General features: G+C 42.3%; 1 protein-coding gene and 1 long non-coding RNA gene across 4 annotated transcripts; both read left to right on the top strand.

Annotated features, from left to right (window-relative positions):
• The first annotated feature begins 1,560 nt into the window (after positions 1 to 1,560).
• On the top strand, positions 1,561 to 9,494 carry LOC133473315 (uncharacterized). The gene is made up of 3 exons (XR_009787026.1): positions 1,561 to 1,752; positions 3,536 to 3,849; positions 7,687 to 9,494. It is a non-coding gene; the product is annotated as an uncharacterized LOC133473315 (long non-coding RNA).
• Positions 9,495 to 10,318: 824 nt separating this feature from the next.
• LOC133473280 (gastrula zinc finger protein XlCGF57.1-like) lies at positions 10,319 to 13,630 on the top strand. 3 transcript variants are annotated; one of them, XM_061764892.1, is made up of 2 exons: positions 10,319 to 10,742; positions 11,267 to 13,630. In XM_061764892.1, the coding sequence occupies exons 1-2, from the start codon at positions 10,631 to 10,633 to the stop codon at positions 12,964 to 12,966; spliced, it is 1,812 nt and encodes a 603-aa protein (XP_061620876.1). In that variant the 5' UTR covers positions 10,319 to 10,630; the 3' UTR covers positions 12,967 to 13,630. The 3 variants fall into 3 exon arrangements, 2 of the variants coding, with proteins under 2 accessions (XP_061620876.1, XP_061620875.1); XM_061764891.1 differs by having other exon boundaries at positions 10,319 to 10,772; XR_009787018.1 differs by having other exon boundaries at positions 10,630 to 10,886; positions 11,267 to 11,405.
• The last annotated feature ends 469 nt before the right edge of the window (positions 13,631 to 14,099 follow it).

Below are 14,099 nucleotides of genomic sequence, written 5' to 3'. Positions count from 1 at the left end.
CTCCCTTGTGTTCAACTTACTGCACGTTTGAATGTTCATCCCAATCTCCGAGTGTCGTAGTGTTTTGTAGTTCGCGTGCACATACGAAATGGAATCACTTGATGAACATTTGTTCATTTCTCAGTTCAGTTTAGCTCAGCCGCGAGCTTGTGCCACACTGGAAGCAGCACTGTTATACAATGAATACCTACATCTTTATTAACGTGTACATCTTTGCACTCTTTCAAGTGTTAAACTTTAGCTGAGTTCAGACAAAGATCCCAAAGGGGGGTCAATTTACGACAGGATGTGCATTCCAAGAGTGGAGGGGGTGACGGATTTTATGACCCTTGGGGGCCCCTGGGCAAATGATTGACCTGAGAATCCTGAGCTTTGGAAGTCTACACAGAACAAAGACAGTATCATCTGTTCCTTGCGAGTGACTATTTTCCAAACATGGAGAAGTTGTGTGCAAAAAAAAAAAAAAAGAATCCGGCTCAAACCTAAACATCCATCCATCCATTTTCTGAGCCGCTTCTCCTCACTAGGGTCGCAGGCGTGCTGGAGCCTATCCCAGCTGTCATCGGGCAGGAGGCGGGGTACACCCTGAACTGGTTGCCAGCCAATCGCAGGGCACATATGAACAAACAACCATTCGCACTCACAGTCATGCCTACGGGCAATTTAGAGTCTCCAATTCATGCATGTTTTGGGGATGTGGGAGGAAACCGGAGTACCCGGAGAAAACCCACGCAGGCACAGGGAGAACATGCAAACTCCACACAGGCGGGGCCGGGGATTGAACCCGGGTCCTCAGAACTGTGAGGCTGACGCTCTAACCAGTCGCCCACCGTGCCGCCCAAACCTAAACAGTGTTGAAAATAAAAAAAATGTAAATTGAGAAACGTTTGAGTTGCTAATTCCCACATAATCAGCCCCTGCCATAGTACACAACCAAACCATGACTATGACATTTTCTCCAGAACTTTCTCATCAAAAACACAATGTACGTGCATAAAAGATGTTTAAAATCCGCTGCAGCTTTTTTTTTTTTTTGCCAAGAGAGGTCACGAAACAGATGTTCAATTAATGGATTCATTTTTTAAACAATTGTGTGCCTCACAAAAGCTTTATTTGACCATCACTACTGTCAATATTATACTTCCCTATTTTGCACAAATTGTAGGTTATTTCTTGATATTTTACTTACTAATGATGGGGCTGCTGGTTGTCCACCTTGTTCAGCCACGGACCATAGACTATTGGATTCCTATAAAAATGACTTGCAGTCAAGTCATCAACTAATCTTTTGTATGCATTGGTCATGTCAAAAGTACAAAGGGAAAAAATGACAGCGTTACCCGTGGCAAGTGTGTTTTTCAGAAGATATTGTAGTGGTATATCTCACCTTACATTCTGGGGGGGGGGGGTTCTTGGGCTTGAGAAAAGGTTGGTTACCACTGATTTAGAAGAATACGAAGGATGGGAGGAGCATAATGGGAGCTGACTGGCTCCCGAAAGGGGGCGGTAATGCAACCAGTTGGATGTAAAGCGCCATTTTACCGAAGAAGAAGAAGAAGAAAAAACAACTAATGCAGTAATAAGTCTCGACCCAGGCTTCACGGAGTAATTTCTTTCTTTTTTTGTATCGAGATCAAATGTGTGCAAGACTGACAGCAGTGAACGTGGGGAAAATTTGTGGAATAAAAGAGGAGAAGGAGCGACAACTGGACGCTGTTTTCAAACAGCCTCGAGTTGTCTTGCACTGAGCAGGTTTGTTCACACTTCATTCTCCCCAAGCTACAAGCTTTTGAATATTAAATGTAACTTGACTACACTAAAGCTATCCACCAAAGAAACGTGACAAATGTAGTTTTCTTTACTTGTTTTTTTTAGCATATTAGCAGTGAAACACAAAAACCAATACAGACAAATAACATTTTAATATTTTCTTAAATAAAGTCAAATGTAAGAAATTCCACTTAGTGTCCCGCATCATCGGTGTGTGAATGTGGGCGTCCTTTTATGTTTTCATTCACGTTACGAACACAAATGCGACTTTTGTTGTGGAGGAATGTGTCCGCGAAGTGACACGCATGCGCACAAAACAGAACGTCACGTGCACAAACATGAGGCCCCATGTGTTTACGGAATTAAATATGGTCTCGTCCTGACGCGTTTGTGGCAATTTCGAAAATTTTGTGCTTATATCCACATACGAAAGAAGCCTGGGTCGGATTTAAAAAAAAGAAAAAGGAATTGTACTGTTCACATTGACATGAAAACAAATTTGATACATGTCACATTGAGCAAAAAAAATAATTAAAAATCGTAAAAATATTAAACATTCATATTTTACTCAAGATGCACAACGTATTGAAACTACATTATAAAAAAAAACATAATTGTAATTGAAACCAGGAATTTCCTAATGAGTTGACTAACCATGAAATGGGCGCTGTTCATATACTTACTGTAGAGTCTTGAATCGTCAATTCAACACTTCATGTACAATACATAAATATGAACATGTAAGTGAAATAAAACATCTTTGACTTCTCTCAACTCAAAAGTGAAAACTACTGCCAACTATTGTGATTGTGACAGTTTGTCATCGACGCTCTAATAGAAATGCTTCAAAAACTGTTTTCCTTGCCTTCAACTCTGACACAATCAGCTGACTTACCTTGACTTATTGTTCATATCCGTAGATGTAAGAAGAGGTGTATGTCTTAAAGCCTTCTAACAAGAAACAGCCATAGGTCACACATTAGCCCTGTCCTTGCATCCATCGGCGTGTAGTAAAATTCTGAATCACCTACAAGATCCGTTTGATGACATATAAAGCACTACATGACCTGGCCCCTAGCTACAGCTTTGAACTCCTCCTCCCTCATTCCACTACACGACCGCCTCCTCTTGTCCATTCCCCCACACAAACCGCAACTCAAAAGGTGACCTCGCATTTGCATTTTTTAGCCGCTCCCAACTCTGGGGCATCATCTTCTACAATCTGTTAGAGCTGCCGAATCCTTGGACTACTTCAACAACGCCTACAAACTCATCTATATCGTCAAGCTTTTCAATAGACCTTCATTTTGTTCCCATACAATTTTTATTGTTTTTATTATTTTATTCGAGTTGATTACTATTGGAGTCATGGTTTCCTCCTTGTCTGCTTTAGCGACATTTTTGTGTATTCTAACCTGCGTATCTGTTTAAATTTTGCATGCATATGTGTTTGTGAAGGGCTTTGTTACTGTTTTAAATAGTGCTATATAAATTAAAATGTACTTACTCTAAATTGCTGTCTATAAACGTGGCGTGTAGAATTGCGTAATTTTTCAAAATTGGAAAAGGCCGCGCTATTTCAGCAATGTGGGCGATGACTGCAAATGTAAAGCCCATTTCCCCTCAGCGGACCAATAAAAAATATCTTACACGTTGCCAAAAACATTTTAAAAACCATATCAAAGTCAACATCAAAGTCACAAGTTCACAACATGAGACTTCGCTGATCAAAGCTAGACTTTACCAAACCGTGTTTGTCCGACAGGCATTGCTGAAGATCTTGAGCATCAGGAGCCAAAACATTCACCTCACATTAAAGAGGAAGAGGAGCCAGAGCCTGCACACAATAAAGTGGAAGAAGAGCCAAACACCCACACATTAAAGAGGAGGAGCAGGAGGACGATATCACCAAGTTCTCATTGACTGATGTCATTGTGAAGAGTGAAGAAAGGGATGCAGACCACTGTGGAAAATCCCAATGAGATGGCCTCTTAGCTCCTTGATCAGATAGTGACGACAGGTCACATTCCTCTGTTGAAGATGATGACGACGACGATGATGGGAATGAACACTCCAAAGGTGATATGATATGTCACACTGGCAACAATCGTGTGAAATGTTCTCAATGTGGAAAAACTTTTTACAAATCAGGGTTGGAAAGACACAAGAATACACACTGGAGAAAAAGCCTTTTTATGCTCAGTTTGTGGCAAAAGATTTTCTATAAAGACAAGTTTAACAATGCACACAAGAATACACACTGGGGAGAAACCTTTTGCATGTTCATGTTGTGATAAAAGCTTCTCTTATAAAAATATTTTATAACACACACAAAAACACACTGGTGAGAAACCTTTTGCCTGTTTGTGGTAGACGCTTCTCTGAAAATACGTATTTTACAACACACAAGAATACACACTGGGGAGAAACCTTTTTCCTGCTCATATTGTATATAAACATGCTCCAGAAGGGGAGATTTAATATCACACTTAAAAACACATACAGGAGAAAAACCTTTTGCCTGCTCAATTTGTGAGAAAAGATTCTCGAGAAATGTAGATTATCACTACACAAACGAACACACACTGGAGAAAAACCTTTTACATGCACACTGGAGAAAAACCTTTTACATGCTCAGTTTGCAGTAAAAGCTATTTTAAAAAAGGAGATTTAACACTACATCAGAATCAAAAGGCACTGTGAACATGTAAGCATGTGGTGGTATGTTGAAAAACATCATATACATATGTTTTGAAATACCTTTTTTAAACAATTTATGTTCTATAACAATAATGACAAAACAAATTAATAAACAAACTAGGTATAAACAAACCTGCATTGAGAACAGTCTTACAAGAGGTAGTAATGTCCTAAAAAAATTGCTTCGAAATAAGAAGAGTAAGACTATTATTACTATCCATCCAGAAAAAAAACCAGTGGTAAACACAAAGTGCAAGCCGAGGGAGAAAACTTCCCGCAAAATAGAATGAGGACAAAAAAAAAGAAAAGTCTTTATGTTTATAGAAAATAAATATTTCTCCTTTATCTTCTTGTCCTTTCTGTATTTTTTAATAGTTTCTTGAATGATGGCTCTATTTTGCTATACACGACCTTTTGTTTAATGTTGAAATCTGTCCTCTTGTATTGTGAGCAGTCATCCATTGCAATAAAAAAACAATAATAATAATAATTTGAAACAGTGCTATGTTCGAAAGGAAGCACCTTTTCATTTCTCCTTGACCCGATGACGTATTGCAACTATCCATCCATCCATCCATTGTCTTCCGCTTATCCGAGGTCGGGTCGCGGGGGCAGAAGCCCAGACTTCCCTCTCCCCAGCCACTTCATCCAGCTCTTCCGTGGGGATCCTGAGACGTTCCCAGGCAAGTCGAGAGACGTTTTCTCTCCAGTGTGTCCTGGGTCGTCCCCGGGGTCTCCTCCCGGTGGGTTGTGGCTGGAATACCTCACCAGGGAGGCGTCCGGGAGGCATCCTAAACAGATGCCCGAGCCACCACATCTGGCTCATCTCAATGCGGAGGAGCAGGGGTTCTACACTGAGCCCCTCCCGGATGACCGAGCTTCTCACCCTATCTCTAAGAGCCTTAGAGAGGATGAAACTCCTTTCAGCCGTATCCGGGATCTTGTTCTTTCGGTCACGACCCACAGCTCGTGACCATAGGTAAGGGTAGGAACGAAGCTCGACCGGTAAATTGAGAGCTTCACCTTTCGGCTTAGCTCCTTCTTTACCACAACGGATCGATACAAAGTCTGCATCACTGCAGACGCTGCACCGATACCCCTGTCTTCCCTCACTCGTGAACTCCTCCACTTGGGGCAGGATCTCATCCCCGACCAAGGTCTCAGATTTAGAGGTGCTGATTTTCATCCCAGCCGCTTCACACTCGGCTGCGAACCACTCCAGTGAGAGTTGGAGATCACGGCTTGATGAAGCCAACAGAACCACATCATCTGCAAAATGGGCTCACCACCTGTGGGAGGGGCCATAGGGGTCGGTCGGGTGCAGTGTGAGCTGGGCGGTGGCCAAAGGCGCGGATATTGGCGATCCGATCCCCGGCTACAGAAGCTGGCTCTTGGGACGAGGAATGTCACCTCTCTGGCAGGGAAGGAGCCAGAGTGTTGTTCTGTTATTGGACTTCTGTGCTCACCACGGATTGTCCATAACGAACACCATGTTCAAGCATAAGGGTGCACTTGGCACCAGGACACCCTAAGTCGCCGTTCGATGATCAACTTTGTGGTCGTGTCATCGGGCTTGGTGCCGCATGTCTTGGACACTCGGGTGAAGAGAGGGGCGGAGCTGTCAACTGATCACCACCCGGAGCTGTGGCCGTAAGGTAGTCGGTGCCTGTCATGGCGGTAATCCCCGAACCCGTTGGTGGACAACAGCGGTAAGGGATACCGTTAAGCTGAAGAAGGAGTCCTATCGGGCCTTTTTGGCCTGTGGGACTCCTGAGGCAGCTGATGGGTACGGGCTGGCCAAGCAGAATGGAGCTTTGGTTGTCGCTGAAGCAAAAACTCGGGCATGGGAGGAGTTCGGTGAGGCCATGAAGAACGACTTCCAGGCGGCTTCGAGGAAATTCTGGTCCGCCATCCGGCGTCTCAGGAGGGGGAACCAGTGCACAATCAACACTGTGTGTAGTGGGGATGGGGCACTGCTGACCTCGACTCGGGACGTTGTGAGTCGGTGGGGAGAATACTTCGAAGACCTCCTCAATTCCCTTCCCATGAGAGAGGCTCTGGATGTTGTGGGGCTGTCCTGATTGACACGCCTGTGCAACATCGCGTGGACATCGGGGACAGTGCCTCTGTATTGGCAGACTGGGGTGGTAGTCCCCCTTTTTAAGAAGGGGGACCGGAGGGTGTGTTCCAACTACAGGGGGATCACACTCCTCAGCCTCCCTGGTAAGGTCTATTCAGGGGTGCTGGAGAGGAGGGTCCGTCGGGAAGTCGAATCTCAGATTCAGGAGGAGCAGTGTGGTTTTCGTCCTGGCCGTGGAACACTGGACCAGCTCTTCACCCTCGGCAAGGTCCTCGAGGGTGCATGGGAGTTTGCCCAACCAGTCTACATGTGTTTTTTGGACTTGAAGAAGGCGTTCGACCGTGTTCCTCGTGGAGTCCTGTGGGGGGTACTTCGGGAGTATGGGGTACCGAACCCCCTGATACGGGCTGTTCGGTCCCTGTACGACTGGAGTCAGAGTTTGGTCCGCATATCCGGCAGTAAGTCAGACTCGTTTCCGGTGAGGGTTGGACTCCGCCAAGGCTGCCCTTTGACACCGATTCTGTTCATAACTTTTATGGACAGAATTTCTAGGCGCAGCCGAGGCGTAGAGGGGGTCCGGTTTGGTATTGCAACTATGGTTAAGAAAAGGGGGCTGAAAGGTAAGGAGATTAGACTTTCCGAAGATTTCTCGATTTTGCTCAGCCTGTTAAGTTTCCTTATCACGTGACACGGACTGGTGCAATATGCCGCAACGAATGTCGGCGCTTCACTCACCTCGGAACGTACTAAACCCTCGACATAGTACGTCCATCACTACTTGACGAGAAGAAAACCCCAATCATTAAATCTCGTGTCTGGATAAACTCGTCTCAGTGCACGTTGACGCTTCTCGGGCTAGCTTAGCTTATTTTAGCTTGCTAGCTGCTAACGAAGAGACGCCTCACATCAAAAATTTGTCATCCAAAAAACTGCTCATTTTGTACTTCCAATTACTGAACTGACTGCTCAAACGCCTTTGAAAGCAACGTAAATCTGATTATTGACACTATAATTATGCACGTTCGTGATAAAATCATGCATTAACAATAATACACAACATCAAAGTCGCAACATGAGACTCGACTGAGCAAAATTTTACTTTTCCGAACCATGTGTGTTTGTCTTGTGATCTGCAGACGCCGTCAGTAAAGATCTTCATCTTGAGGAGCAGGGGCCAGAGCCTCGTTACATTAAAGAAGAGGAGGGAGAGCTCAACAAGCTTTCATTTATTGTGTCATTGTGAAGAGTGAAGATGAAGAAGATGGTGATGCAGACCACTGTGGCGGATCCCAAGCAAGCAGCTTATTAGCTCCACTATCAGATAGTGATGACATTACATCACGCTCTTCTGACACTGATGAGGATGAACACTTTAAAGATGATATGACATATCACACTGACAACAAACACTGGAAATGTTTTCAGTGCGACAAAACATTTGTCAAAAAGTCAACGTTGGAAAGAGATAGATGTCACGAAGGAGAAAAACCCTTTAGATGCTCATTGTGTAATAAGAGATTCACACAGAAGGGACAGTTAGGAGCACACGCAAGAAGACACACTGGAGAGAAACTTTTTGCCTGCTCATTACTGCAACTTGAGTTTTGTTGATCGTTCAAATTTAATCCGACATTGCAAAACACACACCGGAGAGAAACCTTTTACCTGTTCAGTTTGTGGTAAAAGATTCACTCAGAAGGCAAATTTGGAAGCACACACAAGAATACACACAGGTGAAAAACCTTTTTCTTGTTTAGTCCGCAAAAAAACGTTTCAGTGATCATTCATCATTTGTTCGACACAAAAGAACTCACATTGGTGAGAAACCTTTTCTTTGCTCAGTGTGTGGTAGAAGTTTTTCTGAAAAGGCACATTTTGTAGTACACACAAGAACACACTGGTGAAAAAACATTTTCCTGTTCGGTTTGTAACAGAAGTTTTAAGGCTTTTTCAACATTTTCTCGGCAACAAAGAAAGCATACTGGTGAGAAACCTTTTACCTGCTCACTGTGTGATAAAAGGTTTTCCTTCAAGACATTTTTTTTTGGCACACACCAAGGCCTTTTTCCTGTTCAGTCTGTAACAAAAGTTTCAGTAGTCATTCAACATTGGTTCAACACCAAAGAAGTCATACTGGTGACAAACCGCATTCTTGCTCAGTGTGCGTTATGAGATTAATTTATCGTTCACATTTAGAATGACACGAAAGAACCCATACAGGTGAAAAAGTGTTCAGTTGGAAGGAAGTTGTGTTGAAGTTTGTCTTCCTGAAGAAGTAAATGCCTAATTATTAAATAAAAAAATATCCACATTAATATAACAGGAACTATGAAATTCTAAAAAAAGTTGTTAAAATGAGGAGAGGGAAAAGAAAGAAAATAATATTTGTATGCATAATGTCAACAAAGATGATTATAATACTGGGCATTTGTTGACAAGATACAGTGTAGTTTTGTATTAGTTTAATGTGTAGTGGAGTATAGGAGACACACATTTTGTCTTAATTTTTCATAATTTAAACCTTTTCCCACGAGTCTTAATAACATGTCTGGCATGTGTTCATCATAGTTTCCCAAGGATCAAGAATTATAGATGTATTTTTACAGCATATTTCTTGCTAAGGTGGATTTGGTTCATTTTAGGGGTGGATCTGTCTCATGCGGTCTCGGCGCCCTTTGTACGATGTCAATGCACCGGACTCTTGCTATATTAGTCATTCAAACTGCTCTAAATGATAGAGGACTCTGCATCTTTTTGCACAATTGTCAAAAAATAAGAATAATTGTACCGGCATTACCATATAATGAGCAACCCTTTATTACTCAGTGACTGTTTTTCTCAATGTCTATGTCTAAAGTGTTCTCTGACAATTGACTGTCTGTTGTCGTACTAGAGTGGCTCCAAACACCGGAGACAAATTCCTTGTGTGTTTTTTGGACATACTTGGCAAAATAAAGATGATTCTGATGCAACACTGCAGCTCTGCTTACCTTTGTCTTTGACATGGTAGTGCTTCAGCTGCCTCGTCAAAGTGGTTCTTATGCTCTAGAACTCCTTCCAGCATAGCTGATCAAGTCATTGGATGAGAAACTCTGTGTGGGAGGCCAATTGTAATGACACAATACAGCAAAATGTAGAAGCGTTCACGCAGACTGATTTTCAGAACTAGGCAGATAACACAGTTGATGGGTGGACAGGCACACAAAAAACTCAATTATTTGTATACAAGACATTAAAAAAAACAGCAAGCTTGCCCTCTGAAGAGGATTTGAACTCAAATCAGTTCAAGAAACAGTCCCTTTGCAAATATAGTTTGTTGCATCGGCCAGCACATGGCCCTGTGCAAAGATTAGATTGACATGGCAACTCGTAGAGGCTGAATTCTGGTTGGCTCAAAAAATATCTACCATCCACAAACACGTATGGAACACGTGTAGTGCACCCAAGAGAAACGGTACCAAATGAGGAGTATAGACTGCTGGGAATAAATTCATACAATTCCATCATGGAACAATTCGGGTTGTGACAGAAAATCAACTTTCTTTCAATATCGAGAATGTTCATGGAATTTCCTGCAACAATCACAATAAAGAAACACTTCATTACATATTGAAAATAAACACGTTTAATACAAAGGATATCGCGGCATAGAAATTATTTCCGTTTTCTCATTTTCGTTTTCCATTTTATTTCATGCACGCCTACTGATTCACATTCCAGACCGGTAGTGGCGGTAACTACAAACTGGTTGGTAAACGCCTTCCTATTATAGCAAGAAGAAGAAAAAAAAACAACGAAGAAGATGAGAAAGAAACGTTAGCAAGACGGTGTCATTGTTAAAGCCTTGATATTAATTTCTTTGCTGCTTATTCTTAATTCTGTGCCCATTTATTTCATGCAACCAAGTTTTTTTAAAATGTATTTTTCCTCGGTGCCCGCGCGGACTCGCTTTCGTGCGGTTTGAGACTTAACGAGCTAGTTTAGCTTGCTAGCTGCGAACAAAGACAGGCCGACGTTTAGCAACGCCACGCTAAGCAAAGATCAAGTGTGGGCGTGAAGTGTGGTGATTATCGTTCGAAAATGTGTGCAAAGCGTGTCAAAGAAGAGTACGAGGAAGAAAATTGTCGAACTAAAGAGGAGAACGAGCGTCAACTACTAGATGCTGTTTTCGAGAAGCCTGAAGATGGAGAAGGTTTGATCACCTCATCCTCTCAAATGCTTGGTAACTTTCTGTACAAGTATTAGATAGGTGTAGTTTTACACCAAAGTTTCGTTTTTCATTCATTGATGCACCGTCAAAAGAAAAGAGTTGCCTAGGGAACTGAGCAGTGGACAGGTATTTGAACGCCTTATTTTGAGACCAGTTTTGTTCTGATGTACGACGGCTTGTTTCATTTTAAGACTTTGTACATGACAATGAGCCAGTGCGCATTTTGTAGTGCTATTCTGATATGTCGTAAGACTAGGTTATTTATTGAATCCCACAATGCATCTTTAAAAGTAGCGAACACTGAATGTCACTAGAAAATAAAAAACATCTCATGATGGATTGCGCTGATACAGACGAGATATTTTTTTTTAATGTTTGTTTCCGGGGTAATATTTTAATATTGGCGCAAGACTTTAATGAGATTTGGTTTGAAAATACTTTTTGGTCTAAGGTAGAGCAACACACGCAAAAGATGTACTGTATTTTTGTCTTCCCGTGTCTTATAGTTGTCAGTAAAAAAGATCTTCATCCAGAGCAGCAGGAGCCGGAGCGGCCCCACATCAAAGAAGAAGAGGAGGAGGAGGACATCACCGCGCTGCCGTTTCTTCGTGTCATTGTGAAGAGTGAAGACGAAGAAGGTGATGGCGACCACTGTGGAGGATCCCAAGCAGACAGTCTCTTAGCTCCACTATCGCATAGTGAAAACACAACTGGAACTGATGATGACGAACACGCTAAAGGTGATGTGAGATATCGCACTGACAACAAACGCTGGAAATGTTTTCAGTGTGAAAAAACCTTTGGCAACAACTCTGCTTTGAAAATGCACATGAGAACACACACAGCAGAGAAACCCTTTTCGTGCTCCGTTTGTGGTAAGGAATTCTCTCAAAAGGGGAATTTGTTAAGACACACAAGAACACACACTAGACCCACCACACTGAAAAAACAATGCTCAGTTTGTGGGACGAGATTTCGTCAAAATTCACATTTGAAGAAGCACATGAGAACACACATCGGTGAGAATTCATTTTCCTGCTCGGTGTGCGGTAAAAAATTCTCTCGGAAGTCCGTTTTGACAACACACACAAGATCACACACTGGTGAGAAACCATTTTCTTGTTCAGTGTGCAACAAAAGGTTTAGTAGCCGTTCGTCATTTGTCCGACACAAAAAAACACACACCGGTGAGAAACCTTTTTCCTGCCCACTTTGCGGTAAACAATTCTCTCAAAAGGGAAATTTGATCAGACACACCAAAAATCACACTGAACAAACCACACTGAAGCCAAACGGCTCAGTGTCTGCTATGATATTTTGTCAAAATGCATATTTGGGAACACAACTGAGAAAACACACGGGAAAGAAAGCATTTTCCTGCTCCGTGTGTGGTAAAACTTTCTCTCATAAGTCAGTTTTGACGATACACAAAAGGACACACACTGGAGAAAAACGATTTTCTTGTTCAGTCTGCAACAAGAGGTTCAGCGGTCGGTCGTCATTTGTCCGACACAAAAGAACGCACACCGGTGAGAAACCTTTTCCCTGCTCAGTTTGCGGCAAAAGATTTGGTGAAAAGGCACATTTTGTAGTACACACAAGAACACACACTGGTGAAAAACCTTTTTCATGTCCCGTCTGTAACAAACGTTTTAGTGCTTATTCGACATTTTCTCGACACAAAAGAACACACACCGGCGACAAGCCTTTTACATGTTCCGTCTGTGGTAAAAGATTTGCGTTGAAGACATATTTAATGGTACACGCAAGAACACACACTGGGGAAAAACCTTATTCTTGTTCGGTGTGTGGCAAACGTTTCAGTGGTCGTTCATCATTTGTTCGACACCAAAGAACACACACTGGGGAGAAACCTTTTCCCTGTTCCGTGTGTGGTAAAAGCTTTGCTGGAAAGAAATATTTCATGGCACACACGAGAGCACACGCTGGTGTAAAACCTTTTACCTGTCCGTTGTGTAACAAAAGTTTTAGTGTTCATTCGTCATTCGTTCGCCACCAAAGAACACACACGGATGACAGGCCGTATTCTTGCTTAGTGTGCGGAATGAGATTAACGTGCCGTTCCCATTTAGAAAGACACATGACAACACACACTGGTGAGAAAATGTTCACTTGTAGTGTGTGTGATAGAAAATTCTCTCGTAAGGACAATCTGAAGACACACAAATGTGCTGGTAAGAAATAAAGCTCCAGGAATGGAAATAAACAGCAAGTCTTCATGTGCACATTTGACTAGTTGATGTGACAACATAGGAGAGATGGACCAATAAGTTTTTTTCAGTGCCGATACCGATTATTGGTAGTCAAAGATCCATTTGCGGTGAAAGGGAAAATATTAGTGTCAAAATTTTGAATAATACAAACTCCAGCACTTTGCTTAAATGTCATTATAACTGAAATGTTACTCTTTCACGTATCTTAAGTTCAAACAAAAACAAAAGGTGCTAGGAGTTCCCAGGCTTATCAGCATTTCTTATAAAGTTAACTGAATTTTTTTATAAATCCTAGTGAGGATAAGCGGTACAGAAAAATGGACGGATGGAAAAGTTTCCTGAAGCAAACGCAGTTTTAAATTGATCTCCTTTTGGCCGTTTGATTTTTTTTGTTGCTTTTTTAAAAGGCCGAATATGGGCGCCATTAATCCGCCCGGCTGATAATTGGTCAAATGCTTACAACATAGATGAGTAACTAGTGTTGAGGCTTGTGGTAGACTTCTTAAAGAACTCTTTCAGTCGTTTTGGAACTTGTGAACATTGTCACTAGTGTTGCAGTGCATTGACGGCTGTGTTCTATACAAAGTGTCTGTTGTTGTGGAAATTCTGCAGTGGAGGAATAAATCAAAAACTGAGGTTTGTCGTTGGTTGTCTTTATTTCAAGAAGAAAGTAGTATGTACTGTAATGCTAGGAATGCCTATATACTTGTGGCTATGTAGTTAGTTTGCAAGCTGTTGGATGACTGCAGAGCGTCTGATGGCACCAGTCTGCAAGTAAAGTTACGCATCCGTCGAAAAACGATTTGCCTGATCATTGAGTTTAGGGACACCTCCACTTGGATTTCTGCAGGGATTGAGTTTGGCTCAATTTCAAATAACCAGATGACAAAATATAGCTGAAGTGCGTAATGACATGCCACTCCTGGTGGAGGCAGTGTTGCATTTGGAATGTACTGGCTTTCACCGGAAGTGAAGGAAAAAGACAAGGAAAAGAGGTAACAACAAGGCGGTGAGCGAATGTTCACTGTTGTGTACGCATCTGTCATATAACAAGGTAAACGTCTTCGTGTAAACTCGTCTTGGTGCACCTTTGAGGTTCTCCAAC

The sequence above is a fragment of the Phyllopteryx taeniolatus genome, unplaced genomic scaffold, assembly GCF_024500385.1.
Source record: "Phyllopteryx taeniolatus isolate TA_2022b unplaced genomic scaffold, UOR_Ptae_1.2 contig_24, whole genome shotgun sequence".
In the NCBI taxonomy this organism is placed as follows: domain Eukaryota; kingdom Metazoa; phylum Chordata; class Actinopteri; order Syngnathiformes; family Syngnathidae; genus Phyllopteryx; species Phyllopteryx taeniolatus.
The sequence above is the reverse complement of the archived record's forward strand: the minus strand, read 5'-3'. Positions and strand labels throughout refer to the sequence as shown.

Bases quoted from the DNA above. Each gene is read 5' to 3' on its own strand.
- LOC133473280 (XM_061764891.1), top strand. From the start codon at position 10,631: ATGTGTGCAAAGCGTGTCAAAGAAGAGTACGAGGAAGAAAATTGTCGA. The intron at 10,773-11,266 runs GTAACTTTCTGT...CGTGTCTTATAG, and splicing joins CTCATCCTCTCAAATGCTTG to TTGTCAGTAAAAAAGATCTT.